General features: G+C 44.0%; 2 protein-coding genes across 5 annotated transcripts in view; both read right to left on the bottom strand.

The window, feature by feature from the left end:
* plxnd1 (plexin D1) overlaps window positions 1-9,335 on the bottom strand; it is an 89,042-nt gene extending 79,707 nt beyond the window's left edge. Inside the window, exons 1-2 of the mRNA XM_077572064.1 lie at window positions 7,938-9,335; window positions 4,236-4,412 (exon numbers count right to left, since the gene is read on the bottom strand). Of these exons, the coding sequence (XP_077428190.1) occupies window positions 4,236-4,412; window positions 7,938-9,146 (1,386 nt within the window). The 5' untranslated portion in view covers window positions 9,147-9,335. The remainder of the gene's footprint in view (window positions 1-4,235; window positions 4,413-7,937) is intronic.
* A 1,829-nt stretch (window positions 9,336-11,164) lies between these two features.
* tmcc1a (transmembrane and coiled-coil domain family 1a) overlaps window positions 11,165-26,928 on the bottom strand; it is a 36,761-nt gene continuing 20,997 nt past the window's right edge. For 3 of the 4 annotated variants that reach the window (XM_077571347.1, XM_077571357.1, XM_077571366.1), the window contains 4 exons: window positions 21,024-21,260; window positions 19,357-20,024; window positions 17,123-17,258; window positions 11,165-13,266 (listed from right to left, as the gene is read on the bottom strand). In XM_077571347.1, coding sequence (XP_077427473.1) covers window positions 12,952-13,266; window positions 17,123-17,258; window positions 19,357-20,024; window positions 21,024-21,260 — 1,356 coding nt within the window. In that variant the 3' untranslated portion in view covers window positions 11,165-12,951. Of the gene's footprint in view, window positions 13,267-17,122; window positions 17,259-19,356; window positions 20,025-21,023; window positions 21,261-23,820; window positions 24,135-26,928 lie in introns of those variants that run through there. The other variant, XM_077571374.1, reaches the window with a different exon arrangement.

The following is a 26,928-nucleotide window of genomic DNA, read 5'->3' as shown; positions in this document are numbered from 1 at the left end:
AATAAATAGATAAAAAAAGTTTTTACATCAAAACATCACTAAAACATAGCGCCTCCTCATTCACGTCGCTCAGCGCCCCGTTAACAGTCCACATCTCACAAAAACTATCCAAATCTCCTGCTCTCTTGTAAAAAAAAAATAAATAAAGAGGATTTTGATTTGATTTTGAAAAAATACATTTATTTGACGCTCTTATTTACATTATTTTCCTAAACACACAGGTCGGCAAAGAACAATTCAATAAATAGACAAAAAAATAAAATGCTTTCACAGCAGAACATCACTAAAACACAGCACCTCTTCATTCACATCGCACAGTGCCCCGTTAACAGTCCACATGTCACAAAAACTCTCCAGATCTCCTCCTCTCTTGTAAAAATTAAAATCAATAAAGAGTCTGGACTTTATCAACTTTTTACACAAAACCGTGGGATCGACTTCTGCCCCATCGTCAACTTTCCTTTTACGGGACAACCACACACCCATCTTGGCCTGGCTCAAAACAAAGTTTAAAACACGGCTTTCTCTCCTGATCTGGCCCTTGTGGTTAAAACCATAAATAAAAAAAGAAGAAGAAAAGGAAGATTTGATTTGATTTTGAAAAATGACATTTATTTGCCGCTCTTATTTACATTATTTTCATAACACAAAGCTCGGCAAGAGCAATTAAATAAATAGATAAAAAAAATACAATGCTTTTACATCAGAAGAAGAAGAAGAAGAGTATTTACCAACGGTCATTTTTGGCGTGCCATTACACCCCTATTATGCAGTTATGCGGTTTCATCACTTTAACCAGCCAAGAAGAAGAAGAAGAAGATTTGATTTTGAAAAAAATTTGACATTTAAGAAGAAGAAGAAGAAGATTCTGTTGTGTGTGTGTGTGTACAGTATGTGGCCCAAGCATTCAGCTACCGAGTGCTCAGTTGTCTTCCATCAAGAGCACAAGAGAGGCAGGCTTCAAGATAAAGTCTGCTTGTTTATCAAAAGCATCACAAACAATGTGCGTGTGTGTAGAGTTAGCGGGTTAGTAGGTAGGGCATGTTTAAAAGCAGATCACAGGTGAAATGACCTGACTTGATCAAAAAAAAAAGCAAAAAGCTTGTAATTCCAAATGACTTGCGCGCGAGCTCTCTCCAAACGCAGCCAAGAGCCGTCCTAACTTAATCTGCGCCAACGACGGTAGCCCCCAGCCCCCCCCCCCCCCCTCCGCCCGCCCGACTGTGTTTGGTCTGAGCCAAAGTCGCAGCCACAATCACATTATGGCCGCTAACAGCACCATTAAGCTCGGCAAGAGCCCGCCACTCGCTGTCCTCGGGGCACACGCACACACACTCGCCACGACGACAGAGCGACACCACAGTGACAAAAGTGTAGAGACACGCCCCTTCACTCGCTCCTTTAGTCATTAGAGCAGAGGTCAGCGACCTTTTGGAATGTGACGGCGGAGATTTGTGAAATGACCCATTTGCTTATGTGACCTTTAGTGATATTTTATAATCATTATCTCTTTGACTGCCAAAAACGTTAAATAACGTTTAGTAAAATCCTATGGAGGAGTGCCAAAGACGTTAAAATACGTTTTTTCAAAACAGAGGTGAAACTAACCATTTTCTATTGTTGATTACTGAAAAACGGAATAAGGTAGAAACAAACTTTTTTTTCTGATGAAAGATGAGAGTCCAATCTTTCATTTGGTAGCATGTGTGTTTCCATAGTCCAAACACATCATTTTCTGTGGACTTTGAAAGATCAGTCAAAATGCTTAAAATCGGCTGGCACCCACGGCATCCCTTTTCTGAAAACGTCTGGCAGTCAAAGAGTTATTGATCATGAATGATATCCACTATGAGAAGACTGATGATGATGATGATGTTGATGATTTCTAACAATAATCATCCACGAGGTCGGAAACCGTCAATATGCAACACTTGATTTCATTTCTACATCATTCCTGGGAAATCACAATGTCGCATCACTCTACTGATCAGCTATCGACCCTTTCTGTGTCTTCATCTTGGAGCACTGCGAGCTCTCATTTTTTTGTGTGGAATCGCCTTCAAGTGCGCTTGGCTGAGTTCGGTGCGGACTTGGCCCGCAATGCTAACAAATCAAAAAGCACATCAAACAGAACGAGGGACCTCCAACTGGCGTCTGGGGACCCCTGAGGGTCCCTAAAAAACAATTTGCAATCAATGATTCTGTGGCATCGTGAGGACGTGCAGACTGTGCCTCCTAAGCAAACAAACCTAATTAACCTTTGACCCCTCCTGCTGCTGCGGGGCCACTTAAAAGCTCTGATGTGATTGTGACATCATCACGTAAATAAATAATTTTTTTTTCAGTCAGTAATTGGCCATTTGCAGTTTCCTATAAATGAACGCAACATGGACGCCACTGAAAAAGGACAATTATGCAAATGTTATGCAAAGAATCGTCAAGCAAATATTATTGATCAAGATCAAGCAAGAATCTTTCCTCGGCACCCAAAAACCTTTGATCCTCCAATGCCCCCTGACCCATGCGATGTAATCTGAGATTACAAGCATACAGATCGTAATCGTAGTCCGTAAAAGTGTTTATTCCCGCTCGGCTCAAGCATGCGTTTCATGTCGCAAAACTTGTGAGTTGCTTTTGAATGCAAAAGGTCACGAAGCACTTGAAGGGCGCTCGTGTCGCTTTTCCCCTCCGCAGCCGAGGAGCCGCCTGTGGCGCTAGCAGTCGGGGGTGGCGAGGAATGCGCTTGACACAAAATTAAGGGACGCTCTTCATTGGTTGTGAACTTTTGCTGCTGTTGTTGCTGTCGTTTTTTTTTTTCTCCACACGTTCGAGGCCGTCACAATAAAACGGCCTCATGACTGACTAGACTGAATTGAGAGAGATTAAGATGAGACATTCATTCTTGTTGGATGCACATACACTATGCTAAGATTATTATTATTATTATCATCACATTTTTCTGGAACTGATTCCCAAGTCCATGTCACTTGATTTTGAGTATCTGTCAATGGAAAGTTCGATCTGATAACTCGGCAAAAGATAAAAAATAAAATTTAAAAAAAGATTGACTCAATTATCTTTTATTTTTATTTTTAATAAAGCTATTCCAACATGATAGCTTTTTCTAAAAACTTTAAAGATGCGTTGTGCCGTTTGAAAAGGTAACATTAAAGCTTTTTCTACATCACGCATGCTCCACCAAAGCCCAGATGAGTACGAAGAGCCCTGACTGATTTACTCTGGCGGAGTTTTTCCAACCTCATTTGAAGTCATGCCTTCGTCTGTCAACTGCGGCTGCTGTCGTTTTTAGATCGCGCACGTACGAGCCTGACGCAGATGCTGCAGTTACGCTTTGGGCCAGAGGTGGCAGTCGCGGGTAAAAGATCCTTTAAAGCAGCAGTGGTTCAAATCAAGGAGACAAATCAAATATTTTATTCTTGACTTTAGAAATTTAGAATTTTACACATCCAATCTTTTTCGGTCAATACTGATCAGAAGAAAATCACATGATGAGATTGAGATCATCTTTATTATTGTTATTATTACTATTATAATTATTACTTTTTTTTCTGGAGAGCTCAGTATTGTTCATTCGGTAATTTTACCGATTTGACATGTCATCATCATTGTTCTCTTTTTTTTAATTATTTTTTTAAATTTTGTATGTGGGTGAGTATGTGTACGTGTGTGTGTGCGTGCGAGTGAGTGTGTATTCATTAGTTCACCTAAAACCTATTGAAAAAAAAATCCCATACCGTTCACCTAAACCGAACACTTCCAGCCAGAGTCGTGAGGCCGTCAGGAGACCCGAGGAAGGACCAAAGAAAAGAAAGGAAAGTGAAGTGATTTATAATTATAATTATTACTACTACTACTGGCATGTACATCCTTTTGCCCACAGGTACCGGGGTTGCCCTGTGAGTAGCCCGAGGGCCTGCTCTAAATATAGCGCACAAGTCACGGGACATTGACAGTTCCTATGCAGGTCAATTCAAAGTGCAAACATTTGCAGATATTGAAAAATAATAATAATTTAAAAAGGGACCACATGTTGATATTTGTCTGTTTCCATCCTTGCCACATCATTGTTGATAATTCTTATGAGAAGCTAACAGAAGGCAATTGGTTCATTCGTCATTTCAGAAGTGTGTATCAAACTGATAACCGTTTGCTTGCTTTGGAAAAGGTCGCCGACCTCTTCGAATCGTGTGACATGGCGCGACAAGACGTCTTACCTTTCGAAGCCGTCCGTTGGAGGTTCCCAGGAAGAGCACGGTGTGGTTGAGCACGTCGTCCACCGCCACAGAGCTCAGGCCGCTGTACTGCAACAAAGGAAGCGCCCTCAGGGGTTTCTGCAGTGCCAGAGGGTGCTGCAGGTGGGCCGCGCCGCAGTCCAGCTGCTCCGGCTGCAGCTGCAACGCACAAACGCACGCAAAATGAAGACTACCGGGTTGTAGCGACTTGAGAAGCGTAAAAAGCGATGAAAGTGAAAGAGTAAAACAAGAGCTGATAGGCCAGATCACAACGAGCTGTTCGGGCTTCAAAAGCGCTTCAAGATGAGTTCAAAGACTCATCACACTCCACTTTTGTCACATGCTAAGCAGACAGTGATCAACCATCAGGAGCACGCTAGAATGAGCGCCGCATCTAAGGGGAATTTAATAAATATTTTGAAAATGTCAAGGCTAAAAAAAAAAGTCGGGATATTTGCAGAGTGCTTTCCCACAGGCCTATCTAGCCGGCGGCTTCATCTGGCGTCTCGTAAATTATGGCGCTTGTCCCTCGGTGCCGGCCTTCACGCTGCACAGCGCAAAAACAACCCGATCATGTGATGTCTGCGGCGCTTGGCAGGATTTCAAATGATTGTCATAAGTTAGGAGCAACTTTCGTCATCAACTCGACAACATTCGTCATCGGTGCCACACAAGCCAAGTTGTCTGTCTCTCGCCCAGAGAATGAGATGACAGAAGGTCATGAGCAGGCTGTGTGACCTTCCGGCAAACGGGTCAAGGGCCTGTGGAGGGTGAAGAGGAATAAAATTATTTGTCGTCTTTGCGTGTTCCAAAACTTGAAGACAGATTTAATGTAAGGAAAAACACCTTTGCAAAAATGATTTTAATCTAACAGAGATCTCTGGACATCGTAACAGACTCCAATTCATCACTTAACAGGTGGAATTCAGAGCGCCGAATGTGTCTCTTCCGCATGTAAAATGGCTTCTTATAGTTAAAACCGACCGCCTCTCTTCCATTTGTAGACAAAAAATACTCTCTGGGTACTTTTCCATGAGCGATGGTGAAAACAGAGTCAGGGGTGCATGTTCGAAACAGATTCTGTTCTCAAGGACCAAATGTGTTTTCCCACAGAGAAGGAACTTCTAGACCAAATAATATGTCCCAGCTTAAGGTCAAATTATACTGAGTTCAACACTACTTGCTTTACACGTCTATAAAACCTTTCAACATGGTTAATATAAAGAATTAAGAAGTTAATAATGTATAACAATGGTTAATATATGAAAATAAAGAATTTAAATGTTAATAATATCTAACAAGGGGAAGGTCACTTAAAACCAAACGCTGAAATTCGGACCTGTTCTTGAGATAGAATGCGCACGTCAAATCCAAATCCCTTTTGTAGTGATTGTCCGGGTGAGCAGGAAGTGTCCACAATCATTCGTCATTCCCTGCTTAGCCAATCACAGGGATTGGCAACGTGACAAGATTTTCCACAAAATGGCAGTCTGTCAGAATGCGGAGTGAGGTCGGATCGGCCACTTCAATCAGAGTACAAAAATTTGGAAAATTGGACGACGGCTTTGAGAAAAAGTTTTTGTGTGGGGAAAAAAAAAACATCATTTTGGGGGGATATTGACAGAGAAATCCGGTCAACAAAAATCTTCAAAAGTCAGTAAAACAGTACAACTTGATTTTTCTCAACATATTTGTCCTACCTTTTGCTTTGCTCTGCTGCTTGGGAAAGCTCTTCTCCCATTGGCTGACAAGTTTCACTTCAGAATATCCACCAATAAACTCGTATGGGCCAAAATTTCGAGATGTGTCACAATGACAATCAATCACAATTTCCTATATTGATTTCTTTGGGCAAAATGTTCCCTATGCACACTAGTGACATGTACAGAAAGAGCAAACAGGGGTGATAAGCACAACTTGCCATGAAATGTCCTTCCGGGGAAATATTGCATTTGGTATGCATGAGGAATTGCCGATTTGCAGTCATTTGACTCGCATGTCAAAGACACTCAGGCTTTGTTCCATCTTCAAATTCATCCAAAGATGCCACAGTTCGGGTGTGATGAACACGAACAGCTTTTTTTTTTTTTTATGCGGTTCCGGCAACACAAGCTCAACGTCTCGTGTGACCGCCCCCGCCACGCCTTTGAAAATTAACGGCGCTTGATCGATCGGCAAGGTCCAAGATTGACTTATTCATTTGATCTATTTGACGATTGGTGTATTTATTTGGGAAGGATCCTGCCCAATTGAACGGCTGAAGATTGGCTGACATCGCAAAACCATTCAAGCTGGATTCCAGCAATTAGTGTTGACTGCAAATACGAAGAGGCTGTCCAACTTTCAAGCAGGCAATCGGAAGAATTTGCACGTACGCACAGTAGCGGCTTCTTTGGTTGCGTTTGTTTTGCATTTTCATTTTTCTCGTGTGTTGTGTTTGTACTCCCCATCATGTGATCATGCTCTCGGGTCACACAGAGAAACAAAATCAAGACCACATCGTGCATTTAGAAACACAAGATCGGATCTGAATTTGTGTGGGAGGGACACAATGCAAGTCTTTATTCGCTACCATTTCTGCGGTGCCGTAAAACTCCAGGAGGCGACAATACAAGCACAAATTAATGACCATTTGCTGTCCTCATGTTTCGCCGAGAGGGCGGCGAGCTGTTGGGACGGGAAAAGCGGCTCAAGGCAGCCTTGCCGTACCTCGGCTGTGGCGGTTTGTGACGCGGGAAGAGAGAGAAGCGCTCATGATACCAACATGCGTTGGCACAAAATGACGTCTTGTCTGCTTCTTGAAGGCAAAGCGACGTCAGGGCGGACAGCAAATTTCACGAGGCGCAAGCAAGCTCACTTTCAAACTCAAAATGTCGTCAAATGCGTTCGCTTTGTAGGGAAAGCAAGCGGGAACACCAAAATGCAATTCAGTAGTTGGCTGAAGAGAGTTTTCATGAAGGAGAAGAGAAAGAAGAATGAAAAAAGGACACATGACAGTCACAGTGACTTGTTCTTGTCGGGAGAAACTTTTTACCGTGCCACATTTAGTCACGTATGACTTTTTAGTGAAGCACAAGCAACATAACGTGACTGTTGAGGAAGATATTCTAAAAATACAAAAAGAGGAAATGGGTTCGAATGAAGGTGACAGGTGGGTATTTCCGAGGCTCTTGGCATGATCTTGCACCATCTAATTGACCAAACTCATGTAGTTTGGTGACAGAGACTCACCACACTCTGCTTGGTATAGCCACAGCTATGAAATGATGAGTCGTTTTAATTTTAAAACCCTGGTGGCATATTATTCAAGTGTATTGGTGTGGCTGGGTCTCGCCTCCAAATCCAAATGTGCCACTATTCTAGCATTTCCTAATGGGATGTCAGCCCAACCATATAGATAAATATCATCATTCGTGTGGCGGCTGAGCTGGCAAACTCCTTTACCCTGAAAACTGAAAGTTTTTTGTTTGTTTTTTAACTTTTGGAAGTTTGAAGCCAGCAAGCCAGCAAGAGAAGAGTTGAGTCGGGTTGAGAGAGAGGGTGGGGGGGGGGGAGAAAGAAAGAAAGAAAGAAAGAAAGAAAGAAAGAAAGAAAGAAAGAAAGAAAGAAAGAAAGAAAGAAAGAAAGAAAGAAAGAAAGAAAGAAAGAAAGAAAGAAAGAAAGAAAGAAAGAAAGCGCTCTTACCACCAGGTTCCACTTGTGGACGCAGGCCGCCCCGGAGCCCTGGATGACGCTGTCCAGCACCTGCACGTCACTGCTGGGCGAGTTGGAGCAGTTCCTGCGGCCTCGACGGATCTCCTCCTCGATGTCGCCGAACTTGTAGGCGCACAGCGCCGACTTCCTGTCCCCCTTGGAGAAGACCCCAAAGAGGAAGGCCTCCGCGGGGTCGTCCCCCGCTCGGACGTCAGCCGGGTAGACGGACAGCAGGCGGTTGTAAATGTCGCCGTTGCGTCCGCACTGAAGGGGCAGCTGGATGTAGGACTCGGTCAGCTTCCTGCTCTCGGGCCCGCCGGACTTTGGGCCGCCGGTGTCCACGCAGATCCTGGCCAGGACGCTGTTGGGCTGGCTCTCCTTGTGGCCCGTCTTGGCGTCGTTGTTGAAGGCGATGTAGGAGTAGGTCTTGTGCTTGAAGGCGCGCACGAAGTTGAGCTTGTTTTTGGCCTTGGCCTCCTGCTTGATCTTGAACACGTTGTCCTCGGACGGGTTGATGTCGTAGGTGAAAAGTCGGCTCAGGTCGCGGACATCAAAGGAGCGGATGGCGATTTCCGGGGTGTTCTCGAAGCGCAGGTCCTCCTTGCTGTGGTTCCGGGGGAAATACTGCGTGCCGGCGCCGGTGTAGGTGGCCCCGACGAGCAGCCGGGTGTCGCCCCCGCCCCCCCGCAGCACCAGACCCACGGTGGACGCGTCGGGGTGGTTGGCGGCGATGTTGAGCATGCTGGGGAAGACGGTCTTCTCGCCCGCGGCCGGGAACTCCACCGCGATCTGCGAGATGTTGCTCATCCTCCGGAGCTCGCAGAAGCCCTGGTACACGGAGCCGCAGGCCAGCGCGACGCCCTGCTCGCTGTCCAGCTCCAGCAGCTTGTTGTGGTTGTCCGTCGGCGACTTGGGATGCTGGCACGGAGCCTGAGGAAGCTGCGGCGCGTGGCACAACAGGTTGTCCTCCACCGGCCCCGTCCGCTGGTGCGCCTCCACGCCGAGGCTCGCGTTGAGCTGGTACAGGCTGTTGACGGTGGCCACGTACACCTTCCCGGACGCCGGGTCCACCGCGAAATTATTGGTGCGGTTCGGAGAGGAGAAGTGCTGCTGGACGCGCAGCGCGCCGACGCCGACCCGCCGCGCTCCCAAGGCGAGCACGCCGAGGAGCACGAGAGCGATCTCCATCGGGGGAGGCATTCTTCCTTCTGGCCGGATTCCGCGTCTTCTGGGCCGAGGGGCGCATTGAGCAGAGACTAAATTGCCCGCCTGTCGGTTCCTGGGGCGACAATCCGAGAGGAAAGGCTGCTTCCTGCTTCGCGCCTCAAGCCGGAGTGACGCGATAAGGCGAGTCGTGCTTCCGCTGCCTCCTCGGTCCCTCTCAGCCCCCCGCGTGCGTGCGCGCGAGCGCGCCTCCGAGTGAAGCAGGCGCAAAGGAATGGCAGCCCAGCCCGTGCTTTTAGGAAGAGCCAAGGCATAAAAAGCTCACCACTAAACAATACGAGACAAAAAGTTGCAGGACTGCTGTCACAAAGATAGTTTTCAAACCCAAACGACAAGTTTTCGCAGACTGCAAGCGTGGCTGCATAATAATAATGCATCAGATTTATATAGTGCTTTTCTAGACACTCAAAGATGCTTTACATTGGAATGAATACATTATTCATGACCTCACACATTCACACTGTGTTGGCGGTAAGCTACTTATGTAGCCACAGCTGCCCTGGGCAGGCTGACGAAAGCGTGTCTGCCAGTGTGGGCCTACAGCCCCTCCGACCACCACCAAACATTCGCACCCTCCGCACACCAGTGTGATTAACACTGGAGGCAAATGTTTGTGAAGTGTCTTGCCCAAGGACACAACGACACATGACTTGGGGAGAGCGGGGCTGATCAGTGCGAGAGAAGAGGCGAGAGTTGCGGTAGGATATTTTGTGGCTGCTTCATGCTCATATTCACAATGCCTTCCACACTCTCTGGACAAGCTCAAACTACACCGTGATTCACCTGTCTCAGTGTCTTTTCCTATCTCAAGCGCGTTACCATGGCTGTGATGCAGCTAACGTACCTTCGATTTTTTTTTTTTTTGTATTTATTTTCTAACACACCCTTTACAATGGGCATTTAACTGTTGTTGTTGTCACTATATGTCACCATGGCAAAGATAAATGAACACATGTGATTGTAAATAATCTTTAAACCAATTAGGTAAAATTAGATTGTTTCCCAAAATTCCCGCTGGCCTACACGTGATTTTCTCTAGTGCGCCGCAAAATCACATGCAAATACTTCATTTACTGTTTGCTTCAATTCATATCTTCTTGCACGCACAACTTGCTACGACTTTGGAATTCCGTCAAGCTCTAGCATTTCGTCGCGTCCTAATTTTGAGTGATGCGGCAGTCTCACTTGTCACTTGATCGTCATTGGCCAGTTGTGACCCCCAGACAAGAGCCCACTCAATGGTCCGACTGATTCCGCTCGTCTTGAGGTTAATGACAGGTCACGGGGTCGACATCCCCACGCACAGATAAGTTGAGCACATCCGAGCGTTAATCGATCCCAGTAAAAAGCCGTGAAAGTGCAAGCAGATGGCCGCGTGACACGAGCGCACCTTCCCACTTGTTGACGCTTCTCGTGCTGGCTCCACACTCATAAATATTCAACCAAAACACATGCGCTCCCACTCAAGGTTTTCTGTTTTTTTGTTGTCTGTGGACGGCTCGCGCATATGCTCGCGCATTAGAATGGAAAGATGCAAATCGTTTCAACACACGTCGCGAATAGCAACACGGGTTGGTTACTTTCCCATTTGGGGAAATACCGCGACAGCCCCAATTTTAAGGGCACCCTGAATAGTATCAAGTGCACACCCCGCCGACGGTCACCGACTTATATATGTATATTAATATGTATGAATTTTTGTCTAAGTTCGTACTGACGGGATTTCCACGACAACCTGTGTCCTTCATGATAACCACAGACGCCCACCCCATCTCCCCTGCCTTCATTTCCCATCATATTCAGATTGACTTCAACTTTCTACGCCGGTGTTTAAGGCTCAGGCCCAATTAAGGCTCAACAGCGTCATCGTGTGGCCACATGACAATGGCCACATGACAAAGGTTGTATGTGCATCCTTACAGACACACACACACCAACAGGATTTGATTAAAGCAACACAGAGCAGACTTGAACAAGAAAAAAAAAGCACAATATAGCCAGGAATGCATTTTTTATTGATTCCACACTTGGAAAAGCAGATCAAGAAGGCACTGGAGCGGTTTATCACGTAAACCAACATCAAGGTCAGGCTGAGGTCAAACAACACAGCTCGCTCACAAATTGGCTAAAACGGAAAATTTCCCATTACTGTGATGGAATCGAGATGGATTCTGCCATCACGTGATTCCAACCTGAGCGGCCTCCTCGGGAGGTTCTGCGGACGACCGGAGCCATCCAACGTCGTCCGATCGAGTGCTAAAGTGCAGCGTACAGTTCGTCTAACCTGGCAATATCCAGATTGACGTTGTGATTCACTCTAGGGAGTTCTTCACAAAATCATCTGGGACTGCTCCACTGTGATTTGCTCGTGAAAGGCGGGACATTCTGGGCAATACTTCAAGCTGATTGGTTGGTGCACGAACTTGTGCACGTCTACCAAAAATTCGGTTTTGACCAAACATTTAGGGTAATGGAGGTTAATGTCGTTGTAGAGGGGGGAAAAAAAGCACGATAAAAATGCACAAAGCAACTCTCACTGTTCTTCTCTTCTTGCAAAAGGAAATTGAGTAATTCTGCAAGAACACAATTAATTGCAGCGCCCATGCATTTGTCCACCGGCGTCGCCATGTTGTTTCCCCACAGCTTCAGCACTTTTGTCACAGCTGCATATCCCGCCCCCAAACACATTGTAGCTTTGTGATTGGTCCGAAGCACGGGCTCGGTTACAAGATAGATTCTTTGTGAACTCACAAATACCGTGAGAATTCATCTTCCAGAACAAGGTTACAGCTCGTCCACGTGGAACACAGGGCGGACGACTTTGCATTCTGGCCCACCAAACAACTTCACACACGCACACAAGTCCAATTCATAATTCAAACCTTATACCCCATCCCTTTCAAAGATGGCGTAGCCACTCATGACAGAGCTCCTGGTTGTCCCCAGCCGCCTGTGGGGCAGGCCTGGCTTGACTCGAGTTTGCCACTGCAGGATGAGCGCAGAGATAAGAAGCAGGAGAATGTGCGATGAAAAGGCTGCGCTCCAAAATGGGCAGATTTAAAGGGAACTGACAGTAAAGAAACGTCACGCCATGGATACAAAACAGCAGCATCAGCCTCACGGCATATCTGAGATGGAGCTCAATGAGCACCAGCGCTCTCAGATCAGCCAATTTTGAAAGCGGAATTGCTTTTACTCATCCGTTTGTCATGTACTGAACGACACGTGTCATTTGTCTTCATTTCACAGACGTTTGACAATGAGCAGATGTCGTTTGATCTGGCGAGCGAGCAAGCCTGGCCTTGGCTCCTCAAGTCGAATTCACAAACGGCTTTGTTTGAAAAGGGAATGAAAAGTTTGTGACCACAATTGTTGAAGAAGCACACAGCAAATAAAACTTTTTGAGGTTCTGGTTGATGTCGACCTAGTGCGGCGTTTTCAAAGGCAGTCCACCGCACGTTTGACTAAAATCCTCCCCGATGCTACATGGTGCTCAATAAAATAAACTTCATGACAAATATTGATTCCGATCAAGAAATAAAACAACAACAGTACAAGGCTGTGTTATGTGAGGGATTTCAACACAAGAGTTGATTTGAAAAACTGTAAACAGTCCCATCCATCCTGGACTCGGGTTCGTCGTCACAGAGTCGACGGCGAGCTCATCTGAATTTACGGCGCGGGCCGAGCCACTCTCGCGGGTCTCTCGCCAAACTTGCCGTGCGACCGCTCGGCTTTCGTCACCTGCCGTGAGCAATGAAACACACGCAGCGGCGGTCGGTCATCCCGGGGGCCGCAGGGCTCGTTGCGCGTAACCCGAGAGCGCGTCCCAGTTCCTCCACAGGAAGGCGGAGAGGATGAGCAGCAGGAGGGTGGAGAGGGAGCGCGAGCGCGTCTTCATCAGAGGCACCACACAGTTGGCCACGGTGGACACGAAGACCAGGAGGACGGCCATCAGGGCCAGCAGCACGTTGATGAGTTTGCCCAGCAGCGTCCTGGCCGTGGCGTTTTCCAGACCCTCCAACTGCACCACCTGCTGCTGCTGCTGCTGCAGCTCCATCTTGGAAATTCGCGTCTGACACGCCTCCAGCGCCTCCTGCGCAAACACATTCACAAAACGGCTCAGACTAAAGCCCACAAAGCTCAGACGCGCTGACATTTCCTGCGTACACGAGTACAAGTACAGATGACTTTTTCTTTTTTTTCTTTTTTTTAACTCTTTGACTGCCATGGACGTTAAAAGACGTCAAGTAAAAACCTACGGAGGGCCGCCAATGACGTTAAAATACGTCATCCAATTTTTATTTTTTTTGAAACGGGTGGAGGGAAGCCTTGGGCAGCTGTGGTGAAAGTTTCAAGCAGATCTAGTTAGCCTAATGACTATTTTTGGCCCCTAGATGGCAGCAATGACTCTTGACAAGATTGGGTAGGCGTCAGTAGAACACGTGAGGCGGAGCTAGAGGGGACAATGGCTGGGGAAGGGAAGAGAACATGGCGACCGGTTGCAAGCGGCTCACGCTCGAGCAGTTTTTTTCAAAGACGAAAAGCATCGACCAACGCTAAAGAGCACATTGATGACGACGATGATCATCATCGATGATGATGATGGTGACTCCGAGGTTGGAAGCATTGACGCGGCAGTAGAAGACGTGAGGCGGAGCTAGATGGCTGAAGAAGCTAACAATGGCGACCGGTTTCAAGCAGCTCACACTTGGGAATTTTTTTCAAAGACGAAAGGCATCGACCAACGCTAAAGAGCACATTGATGACGACGATGATCATCATCGATGATGATGGTGACTCCGAGGTTGACGCTGAAGTTGCAAGCGTTGACGCGGCGGCTATGACGACGTCATAAAAGGTTCACCGGCTAGCGATGCTAACACCGGAAAACGCACAGCACAACCGAGCACGCTCAGGCGGACGTTCAATCGGACGACGAAGAGTGCCCCGAGTCCAATGCATATTCATCGGAGGAGTGGGTACAGTCTGCTACTTGCTATTCCCCGGAAAAAAAGGCCATCAAGAAAGTGTAACGTCTGCATGCGAAAAGAGCCATCGCAAGTGAAACTAATCTGTTGTGCAAATCCTGCTGCGTCTCCTTGCACGCGTGGGAGCGTTACAAAAAGAAAAACTGTATTTGAAACATCCACATAATTGTAAATAGTACCACAGTTGCACACATTTGTAAATAGTTTGCAAAATTGTTTTGTCAAATTGTTACACTGTTGAATGGAAATAAACGTATTTTGCAACCAAAAAACACTTTTTCATTGTTGGTGAAAGCGTTTTACAGAAGTAAAGCACTATTTAGGTGTTTGTGGCATCATTCATGGACAAAAAGAAGTGTACAATTCACTAGAGTGCATGAAATAACATCGTTTCATCGTTTTTGTTTCAAAACAGAGCATTTCGGTGAAACTAACCATTTTCTATTGTTGATTACTGAAGAAAGGAATAAGGTAGAAACAAACTTTTTTTTCTGATGAAAGATGAGAGTTCAATCTTTCATTTGGTAGTATGTGTGTTTCCATAGTCCAAACACAACATTTTCTGTGGCCCTTGAAAGATCAGTCAAAATGCTTAAATCGGCTGGCACTGGCGACATCCCGTTTCTGAAAACGTCTGGCAGTCAAAGAGTTAAATAGCCAATACCCAATCAAGTCAAGTGAAGTGAAGTCAAACGTATTTCTATAATCCTGGCTTAATCCCCCAAAAATCTGAAAGGGCTTCACAGTTGGCAATTATTAACTCATTCACTGCCATTGACGGCTATAGACGTCAAAAATTCATTTGAACTATTTCTATTAGTTTAACATTTTTTTCCCCACTTTTGTTAGCAAGAGTATGAAAACCTAGAAAAAAATATTGTACATTTAGAACAGATATCAAATTTGTGATTAATCGTGAGTTAACCAGTGAAGTCATGCGATTAAATACGAAAATATTTAATCGCCAGACGCCCCTAATTTTTAATAATCTTTTGTTTTTTCGTAAAAAAAAAGTAATCTTATTTTTACTTTTAATATTTTCTTTTCTTTCTTTTTTTTAAGAAAAGATTATTACAAATTAGGGGCGTCAGGCGATTACACTTTTTAATCATAATTAATCGCATGACTTCACTAGTTAACTAATCACACATTCTATATCTGTTCTAAATGTACAAGAAAAAAATTATAGGTTTTTATACTCTTGTTAACAAAAATGGGAACACATTTTCAAACTAATTAAAAAATTACTAAAATAGTTCAAATGAATTTTTGACGTCTATAGCCGTCAATGGCAGTGAACGAGTTAAGATGATATCACCCGTTTCCTATGAAGCTGCTCACCTGTGGAATGTTCCAAACTGGTTTTTGGAGCATTCTTCAAAGTCACCCTGTCGCAGCTTTTTGGAAACGTGTTGCAAACATCAAATTCAAAACTAGACAATGCATATATTTTTTAATGTTCTATGTAGACTCTTATGTCACATGAAATGCGAAATTTTCTGATAAGTGAAAATATTCCTCATTTGTGTTTATTCATGTTCGATTGAGAATTCAAGTCAATCATTCACATAACCGACAACAAACACTCTCTTAATTAAGTCCATGGATGGGGAATACATTAATGCACGGAGTCTTCTGTCCCCGTTTTGTTTTACATCACCACATAATACAAGACCAATTTTGACAGAGTTAGAGTACAACATGCACCGTTTCAAAAAACAAAAGGAGAGGAGCAATGACGACATTTTTTTTTCTTTTCCAAGTTGTCATGGCCACCGGTAAGGCCTCAGCCAATACTGGCTGACTTTGGGCTCAAGGTGGAATACGCCCTGGACAATCACAGGGCACCTCTGACGACCATTCACGCACTTTCACTATTTTTTTTTATTTTTTTTATTTTTTTCTTTTCAGGAGAGCTCAGTATTGTTCATTCGATTTGACATCATCATTGCTCTCATTTTTTTTTTAAAACAAACAAACAAATCAATTAAAAAAAATTTAATAAATGTTTTTTTTTTTAAATATATATACATATATATATACATATACACATATATATATATATATATTTTTTTTTTGTATGTGGGTGAGTATGTGTATGTGTTTGTGTGTGCGTGCGAGCGTGTGTGTATTCATCAGTTCACCTAAAGCCCATTAAAAAAAATCCCATACTAATAATATAATATAATAATAAATTGCCAAATGCAGAAACATCAATGTAAGTTATCACGATGTACTGGCTCTCGCTAACAGACAGAATTAAGTAACCGGAATTAGGTTAAAAAATTCTATATACGTAGACCATGTTTCTATAAATTTTGATATTTGGTTTTTATTTGAGGCAGATATTTTTTCCATTAAAATGTGATTTATGAGGAGGTTAGACCATTGGTCGATATTCAGAGTTTGTTTATTTTTCCAGTTAACAAGAATTGTTTTTTTAGCAATAGTAAGGGCTACAAGTGTAGATTGAAATTGTTTATGTGGTAAGTCAGTTGTTGTTAGGTCACCTAGCAAAGACAAGTTTGGAGATAAAGGTATCCTACAGTCCAAAATAGCGGAAAGTTTTTCTAAGACTTTAGTCCAGAAATACATAACCGGAGTACATAACCATAAAGCATGAACATAAGTGTCTGTAGTGTTTTGTAAGCATTGGAGACAAATGTCGGAGTCTGAGAGTCCCATTTTCTTCATCATATATTGAGTAATGTATGTTCTGTGAATAATTTTATATTGGATAAGTTGTAAATTTGTGTGTTTTGTCATTTTAAATGCGTTTTCACAAACTTGAATCCAAAAGTCAGGTTCCGGTGCTATAGACAAGTCTGTCACGCACTTTCACTATACTCGCAGCAAACGTTCTATGAAAGCAAATCCTTCAGTTTGAACTCCGTTTTTTTTTTTTCAGGGCTCCAATTTGGCATTTTGGTGAAGTGTTTCCAAACAACTGACGAGACCAACCTGAATGTCTCGCGCCCTCTCGTACGACTGGTAGGCGATCTTCTCCTCCATGCTGGCCAGCTCCTGCTTCAGGTTGATGATCTCGTTCTGGTGAAGCTCTGTCAGGTCGTTCAGCTGCTCCTCCAAGCGTTCACACCTGCGAACACGCGCGCACGTTGGGGTGTAACGAGCTTTAAGAAGCACACGCATTACAAGCGGAACGCAGCCGCCGCCTAATTCAAGCGCTGAGCTGATTAGGACATGCTAACTCAGCTGCTGATAAAATGGTCCAATCAGGGCGCCTGTGTGACATGAGGCACTGACGGACAGAAGTCACTTGGAAATTGGAAAAACATGTCGACTAGTATAGCCACTGATATCTAGAAGAACACTAAATGGCTCATGCGCACTGTGAGCCAAAGAGAAGTAACGTTGTCACAGGGCGTCCATCTTGGGACAGGGCTGCTCGATTACTCATAACATTACAGTCAATGGCGCACAGACTCTGTAATAACTGCAGAAATGCTCATCTCGCCCAAATTCTTAACTGATTTTCATTTTTGTTGTTGGATATGACACAAACAACTATGGCGCGTTTAAAAAAAAAAAATCTGCTTTTGAAACATTGAACCTAAATCATAGCCAAATTATTAAGGATTGTAATAAACCAATCCATTTGTAAATCCATCAAGAATTCAGCAAGTTACGAGTATTTAAGTGGGTAAATCATCCATCTTACCACCGACTACAGCACAGCGCACCAAAGCAGCCGCCTGACATAAGATGGCTGACCAGTGACAACTCAGCAATGCCGACTCCAGATTTCAATGAGTACATCTTCTTTTGGCACCATCATTCAATCACAAAAGGAAGAGCCGTCAAGTGTGGCACAATTTGTACAAGTGGCTCCCTCTAGAGGCCCTCCAAAATCAAAACAGTCACCTGAGCATGGCGGCCATCTTGGAATTTAAAATTATGGGAAAAATAAAACTGTCGGGGCCAAGTTCTCAACATTCTTGTCAAGCTTTTCAGTTTCAATTCAAAATCTAAAAGGTTACTGGCAACAAATGTCGACGGTTGGCAACAGGTCACTCAAAAACAACATGAAAAGAAATTAACTCCAAAAATAGGTACAACAATTAAAAAAATCCTAAATTAAACAGCTTCTTGAACTAATCAAATCTGCATTTTCAGGACTGCAATTGTAAGGCCTACAAAGGAAATCGCACTTTTCTACAAAATGCAGCAAAAATGCAGCAGCACTAAGACGAGAAATGGTCACTGCATCGTGTTTCGTGATAATCAAGTCAGACGGAACACGCGTGACGTGCAGTCAGCACCAATCTAGGAATCGACCTTACCGTAAACCACGCCCGCATGACTTAGTAAACGTCATGTTTGCGTCGGCACGTGAGTTTTGCTGTGGACAAACATAGCAATCGAGCTCCCGGTGATGCATTGCGTGGTTATCCAAAAGCAAGAAAAAAAAAAAGGAGTGAAGATACCACTAACGATTTCAAGCATTTTAACTCATCTTTCAAGGCAAACAGAATATTCTGTACTTTGACTACATAAACATGCTGGGTACCAAATGAAAGATCGCGTTACATTCTTTCATTATAAAAAAAAGTATGTTTCTACCTTATTGTGTTCTTTAGTAATCATCATTCGAAAATAGGTAATTTGGGTGACATTTATTGAAGACTTTGACATAAATATTTTTTGTTTAGTGACGCTCTGTGAATTAAGATTTAATGTTAAGATTTAGATTAAGAGATTAAGATTTAAGGGTTTGAATATTCACGTCATTCTTGAAAACGTTCTATTAAATCATACCAATCTGTTTCACTGCAATTGCATACACTGGCAGAACATTGAAAAGAGATACAATGCTGCCATCTGCTGGCCATAGTTAGTGGGTGTTTTTGATTTCACAAACCCATTGACCAGGCAGCGCTGCACAACACGTTGCACTGCCCATTGTGGGGGAAAGAAACGTAAGTAAACGTCAATTAACGTTTTAGGCGGCATTCATTTGGATTTTAGTAACCGTTATTAAACGTTTTTGGAGTTCATGTGTATGCACTTAAGCTCATCTTGACCGGTAAATGTCGGAGGGGGCTTCTTGTCGCATTTAGTAGGCGGGGAGGGGCGTGCCACGGTAAGGTCATTTATCAGCCTGGGCAGGAAGGATTACTGTACCTTCTAAAGTTTGGAGGTTTTTCAATGAGCGAGTTCTCCGGCAAGGCGCTTACCTGAATCGTTCCTCCTGCAGCGCCTGCATGACGAGCGTGTAGTCTCGCTGATAGTGACTCTTCAAGTCATCCAGACTCTCCTCCAGCCTGCCCTGGCCCTCCCTCAGCTCCCGGACCTCCTGCAGCAACAGGTCCAAGCCGGAGGCGTGAGCCCTTTCCAGCGTGTTCCCCCTGGAGCTGGGGGGGCCGCCGGGCGCCCCCGTCGTGCTGTTGGCCCCCGCCGAGCCGGAAGTGGCGCTGGAGCAGTCGTCCTCGCTGCTGTACTTGGGACTGGACTGGAGGTGGCGGCCGGCGACGCCCACGCCTTCTTCCCCCGAGGGCTCGTCCAGCGAGTCTTTGAGAGACGCGATGTTGTCGGCGCTGCCGAACTTGTTGCGGATGAGCGACGCGATCTCCCGCGGTTTGGAGGCCACGGCCCCGGCGGCCGAGTGCGTGGCGTGGGAGAAGCTGGACAGGCCTCCCTTGACGCTGCCCACCACGCCCTCGCTGAAGCCCGTCACTTTGGCGCCCACGTCCTTCAAGCCTTGCTGCATGTCCCGGAGGACGTCCTTGGGTTGCCGAGGGATTCCGTTGTGCTCCGCTTCGCGCAGCTTGCGGTGGTAGTGGTCCAGTTTCCGCTGCAGGTGCTGGATGCTCTGCGCCGACTTCTGGTTCTTTTTCTCAAAGACCTGCCGGCCACAACAACACTTCAAATTTCAAATACTCGACTCGTCAAAAGTAGGGGACTAGAATCAACTATAACCTTGACAGGTCAGCTTTTGAACTGATTCCCAAATCAAGTAATAATGTCCGCCTTGAGTGTCATCAGAGTCACAGAAAGGCAAACGTGCTTGGAAATTTGTGTGGGTTTAATAGCTGTTGTGAATTTTGCCGAAATTTCTGCAAAAAGTAACTGGACAGTCAGATGTGCGCGATGTCAAGTTGGGAGGAGGTCCAATTAAGTTCACCTGAAAAGGGTCCAAAATCTTGAAACATTCCCCAACTTTTTGAGAGTTGTGCATATTAAGCTCTCTACAAGGTGGAAGGCTGACGGCCTCACGGCTCTGGCTGGGTTCTGATTGTTCGGTTTAGGTGAACGGTATGGGATTTTTTAATAGGTTTTAGGTGAACTAATGAATACATACACGCACATACACACCCACATACAAAAAAAAAAAAAAAATATATATATATATATAAAATTTAAAAAATTTAAAAAAAAAAATAACTAAGAGAGAGCAATGATGATGACATGTCAAATCGGTAAAATTACCGAATGAACAATACTGAGCTCTCCAGAAAAAAATAAAGAAAAAATAATAATTACAAAATTAAAAAAAAATTAAAAATAAAAAGGTGGAAGGCTGAAGGGATACTTGTCTCATTTAGCCATTTTCAGCAATAAAAAGTTATTTTGTCTAGTACAATACTTTTAAAAAAACACATTTTGCCCCTTGCTGAAAATGACATCACAGATTACGGCTCACCTGTTTTCTGGGTTTGGTCATGTGACATCCGCAAACTGAGCCATGGTTTGTCGTTACCTGAGCCCTGAGCTGAACTGAACATGTGATGTTATTCTCAGTCCACAGCAAGTGGCAAAATATGTTTTTAAAGTAAAATTCGACACAAATATCTTCTGACTACTGAAAATAAATCAAGTTTCTGATTTGTGGACTTAATCTGACCTGTTTAATGCGCATGCTTTGCTGTTTGTCGGCATTGTTGGCCAGTTTGAGGTACTCGGCAACATTGTCGTCTCGGGCCGTCTGCTCGATCTTGATCTGTTCGGTGAGTTTGAGGATTTTCTGCTGCAGCTGGCCGATGGCCTGCTTGGTGCGCTGAGGATCCGCAGCGGCATCCTCCGACGCGGAGTCGATGGCTGGGGGAGTCGAGCTTAAACCGCTCACCTCCGACCGCTCGATCTGTCAACAACGCACAGGAAAAGAGTGTGAGAGTCACGCGGAGCAAAAGAGGACTTCAAGAGGATTTTTTTATTTTAGTTTTTTTGCTGACAGACTCAGAAGAAGGTTCTGCTTTTCTGCAAAAAAGTCATCTGGAAAGTGAGAAGTTGAAAAAGCCACTTGCGGTCAACTTTTAGAAGTCTCATCAACATTTTTGTTGTGTTTAACCTTTGCAATGAAAAGTAAAAAAAAAAAATTGTCAAGAAACGGCCGGCCTTAACCGGTTTGTATCTTTTCGTGACTTTATTTACAGCACTTGGAGAAAGCTCCGCCATTAGCTTCCCAAGTTAGTTGTTCTTCCTGCACACAAGTACACATTCTGCGTCCACTCTTCAACTTGCATAAAAGAGCAATTTGAATAGTGCATAATATAAGGAGGAGTAAATAAGTTTCCAACTCCCCTTTTTTTCCCCCTCAAGTTAATTTAGTTTTTGGCTGGAACAAACAAATTGCATGTCCATTCACTTGTTTTTTTTTTGGGGGGGGGGGGGGGTGGGCATTGTTACAGAACCAATTCGAACGGTTTGCAACTTAACTCTTTGACTGCCATGGACGTTAAAAGACGTCAAGTAAAAACCTACGGAGGGCCGCCAATGACGTTAAAAGACGTCATCCAATTTTTATTTTTTTGGAAACGGGTGGAGGAAAGCCTTGGCCAGCTGTGGTGAAAGTTTCAAGCAGATCTAGTTAGCCTAATGACTATTTTTGGCCCCTAGATGGCAGCAATGACTCTCTTTTGACAAGATTGGGTAGGCGTCAGTAGAAGACGTGAGGCGGAGCTAGAGGGGACAATGGCTGGGGAAGGGAAGAGAACATGGCGACCGGTTGCAAGCGGCTCACGCTCGAGCAGTTTTTTTCAAAGACGAAAAGCATCGACCAACGCTAAAGAGCACATTGATGACGACGATGATCATCATCGATGATGCTGATGGTGACTCCGAGGTTGGAAGCGTTGACGCGGCAGTGGAAGACGTGAGGCGGAGCTAGATGGCTGAAGAAGCGAACAATGGCGACCGATTGCAAGCAGCTCACACTTGGGAATTTTTTTCAAAGACGAAAGGCATCGACCAACGCTAAAGAGCACATCGATGACGGCGATGATCATCATCGATGATGATGATGGTGACTCCGAGGTTGACGCTGAAGTTGCAAGCGTTGACGCGAAGGCTATGACGACGTCATAAAGGTTCACCGGGTAGCGATGCTAACACCGGAAAACGCGGAGCACAACCGAGCACGCTCAGGCGGACGTTCAATCGGACGACGAAGAGTACCCCGAGTCCAATGCATATTCATCGGAGGAGTGGGTACAGTCTGCTACTTGCTATTCCCCGAAAAAAAGGCCGTCAAGAAAGTGTAATGTCTGCACGCGAAAGGGGCAATCGAAGTGAAACGTATCTGTTGTGCAAATCCTGCTCCGTCTCCTTGCACGCAGGGCAGTGTTACAAAAAAGAAAATCTGTATTTGAAACATCCACATAATTGTAAATAATACCACAGTTGCACACATCTGTAAATAGTTTGCGAAATTGTTTTGTCAAATTGTTACACTGTTGAATGGAAATAAACGTATTTTGCAATCTAAAAACACTTTTTCATTGTTGGTGGTGGTGTATTACAGAAGTAAGGCACTATTTAGGTGTTTGTGGCATCATTCATGGACAAAAATTAGTGTAAAATTCACTAGAGTGCATGAAATAACATCGTTTCACAAAAAGCTCTTTTTCTCCGCTTTTTGTTTCAAAACAGAGCATTTCGGTGAAACTAACCATTTTCTATTGTTGATTACTGAAGAACGGAATAAGGTAGAAACAAACTTTTTTTTCTGATGAAAGATGAGAGTCCAATCTTTCATTTGGTAGTATGTGTGTTTCCATAGTCCAAACACAACATTTTCTGTGGACCTTGAAAGATCAGTCAAAATGCTTAAATCGGCTGGCACTGGCGACATCCCGTTTCTGAAAACGTCTGGCAGTCAAAGAGTTAAGGTTCCACTTGCACCGAATACACATGATCTTGTCTCGATGTAAACTTACAAAATGACTTTTTTATGTTGCACACAAAGCTGATGTACTCACAGGAAGCCATTTGATTGTCCTGCCGTCACTTGAAATGTCGCTGGTACAAATTGATGAGTAGGCTATAATAATGATAATACTCCATTTTGGGAGTAGGTTGAAGGTAGAGCATTTCCCGTAGTGCACCTGATTTATTGTCGCACTTACAGCGCTTGCATGGGAATTCCTGCTCACACGCGCAAAATGGGAACGCACTTCCTTTTGCTTAGTACGTACACGTTTCTTAAGACAGGCTTTCCAGGAAGGCAACTGTTCGAATTTTATTGTGTATTAATAATATTTGTAATTTTTGTGAGGCACTTTGTGAGTCGATCATCTGTGAAAAGCGTTGCCGAAATCAAAGGCGAGTAAACATGCGCACGACTCGATCGCTTTCAAGTCAGCCGACGCTCGACAAGGATGCGAGCTTCCCGTTTGGACGTCAAGTTTGCTGGGCTGGCTCACCTTTCCGTTGCCCAAACGCACGATCTGCTCCCAGTGCATTTCAGCCAAAACACGAAACGAGCGCTTGCTTTCATCCAGACGCACCGACAAGCTGACAAAGCCGCGACGTCAGCGTCCGCTCGTCTTCATGAGCCTGGCCTGACCCTTCTTGACAGCTCGCTGTCTGTCTTGACTAACTGTGAGTCTGTCTGTCCACCCGTCTATCCGCATGATGGACAGGACCGGCGTCCGCTCCAGCCCGACTCGCTCATTTGGTTGTGAAAGTTGTGAAACTCAAGCCGAGCTTAGCGCGCAGTCACACAGCCAAAACCCGCCCCTGTCAATCAATTCCGGCCCCGCCCCCACAGCCCGGAGAGTGACATCATCTTGAAGGCAGTACGGCCTGATTTGACCTTTATGTAACAGTTCGGGTCAAATTTGACAGGGGAAAAAAAAATGCCCTGAAATTTGATGACTCTTTAGAAAAGTGTCTGCACCTGTTTGCCTTTGAAGGGACGCTCCTTGAAAAGGGGGGGGAGAATGAGGATGGTATTTTTTTTAAATAAAATAAATTAAGAATTAAAAGAAAAAAGAATTAAAAGAAAATATTATTAAAAATTCAGGGCATCAGGCGAATAATTTTTTTCATCGTAATTATTCGCATGACTTCAGTAGTTAACTCACGATTAATCACAAATTTTATGTCTGTTCTAAATGTACCAAAAAAAATTCTAGGCTTTCATACTTTTGTTAACAAAAATGGGAAAATATGTTAAACTAATAGAAATAGTTCAAATAAATTTTTGCCGTCTATTGAAATTTGATGACTCTTTAGAAAAGTTTCTGCACCTGTTTGCCTTTGAAGGGACACTCCTTGAAAGGGGGGGGGGGGAGGTGAAAGAATGAGGATGGTAATTTTTTATAATCTTTTCTAAGAAAAAAAAAATTAAGAATTAAAAGAAAAAAGAATTAAAAGAAAATATTATTAAAAATTCAGGGCATCAGGCGAATAATTTTTTCCATCGTAATTATTCGCATGACTTCACTAGTTAACTCACGATTAATCACAAATTTTATGTCTGTTCTAAATGTACCAAAAAAATTCTAGGCTTTCATACTTTTGTTAACAAAAAATGGGAAAAAATGTTAAACTAATAGAAATAGTTCAAATAAATTTTTGCCGTCTATTGAATTTTGATGACTCTTTAGAAAAGAGTCTGCACCTGTTTGCCTTTGAAGGGACACTCCTTGAAAGGGGAAAAAAAAGGTGAAAGAATGAGGATGTAATTTTTTATAATCTTTTCTAAGAAAAAAAATAAAGTAATTAAGAATTAAAAGAAAAAGAATTCGAAGAAAATATTATTAAAAATTCAGGGCATCAGGCGAATAGTTTTTTTCATCGTAATTATTCGCATGACTTCACTAGTTAACTCACGATTAATCACAAATTTTATGTCTGTTCTAAATATACCAAAAAAAATTCTAGGCTTTCATACTTTTGTTAACAAAAATGGGAAAAAAATGTTAAACTAATAGAAATAGTTCAAATAAATTTTTGCCGTCTATTGAAATTTGATGACTCTTTAGAAAAGTGTCTGCACCTGTTTGCCTTGAAAGGAAAAAAAAAAGGTGAAAGAATGAGGATGACGCAATAAACAAAAGTCCCTACCAAAAACAAAAATCTTTTGACAGCAGGTAGCATCAAAAAATGGATCCAGAACATACTTATGTCTGTTTGCATGGAAATTTATTGTGCTGCATACTAAGGGAATTAGCTCACGACACAACTGGTCCACTGCTTCCTGTTGTGAGGAATTCGGGGAGCAAAATGAGATTGTGAATGGCGGGCCAGGCATTTGCTACCTTCCCTTCAAACCAGATCAGTGGTCTAGTGGTGGAGTGTCCGCCCTGAGACTGGGAGATTGTGGGTACAATCCCTTGCCGGGTCATACCAAAGACTATAAAAAATGGGACCCATTGCCGCCCTGCTTGACATTCATCATTAAGGGGTTGGAATTGGAGGGTTAGATCACCAAATGATTCCCGAGCGCAGCCCCTGCTGCTGCTCACCGCTCCCTCAGGTTGGGTCAAATGCTGAGAATGAATTCCGCCCCACTTAGGTGGGTGTGATAATACTTTAACTTTAAATAGTGATTCATCCCAATTCATCCACATCTTAAGAGCGCCGATAGCATCTCAACACCATTCAAAAAAACACCAATACTATACAAATGACGAAGTGATGAAGGTTTGAATCAAAGGAAGCCTGACAGCAGTGGATGCTCTTTGAGACCAAATCAACTCACTGCCACTCTGTCATGTGGGGGGGGGGGGGGGGGGGGACACCGGCTGACAAGCGAAACCAGTTGGACGTCTTTCACATGCGTAACTTCAGGGACATTCCTTGAGGGTTACATACCAGATTTGACTATTCATCGGTAGCTTTGAACAAATTAAATGACACCAAAATAATACAGCATATAAAGAAAAAAAGAGAACGGGACATCTAGCAATCACTTTGCATACACAGCACAGTCAATGGAATCATCGTGCAACCCTCTTGCCGACGTCGTGACTCAAAAATAGCGCCAGTGCGGCACGCGACCGACAAGCGACAGCTCACGGCACCACCTGTTCGCCTTGACCAGAAACAAACCTATTAATACCAAGCCCGGGATTTTACAGACTTGTCGGGCCCACTTGTCCTTGTGGGGCCATTTTGGAGGGCCCCGTAACTTGAGACCACTTTTTGAGGGTGAAGACTTGGTTTTAGAGTTTAGGTTTGAATTGCGTAATGGTTGGGGTTAGTTCAAGGGTTGTGGTTAGGCAATTATTTGTGATGGTTGGGGTTAGGGTAAGGGGCTAGGAAATGCATTATGTCAATGAGATGTCCCCACGATAATACAAAGACAAGTGTCTGTGTGCGTGCGTGTGTGTGTTGGGGTGAGAGATTATTTAGCAGTCTGTGAATACAGAAAAAAGTCAAATGGCAGCAAATTGTTTTGAGCAGGTGACATGACAAACACGTGTCGGGTCTGTAGGGAATGTCAGTCAGCAGGTCAAAGGTTGAATGAAATAAAGAAGAGGATTTAAAAAACAAATCTAGTCCAGCCTCGATACAACCTTTGC

The sequence above is a fragment of the Vanacampus margaritifer genome, chromosome 1 (genome assembly GCF_051991255.1).
Source record: "Vanacampus margaritifer isolate UIUO_Vmar chromosome 1, RoL_Vmar_1.0, whole genome shotgun sequence".
Lineage (NCBI taxonomy): Eukaryota > Metazoa > Chordata > Actinopteri > Syngnathiformes > Syngnathidae > Vanacampus > Vanacampus margaritifer.
Note: the sequence above shows the minus strand (reverse complement) of the source record. Positions and strands in the feature narration are given on the sequence as shown.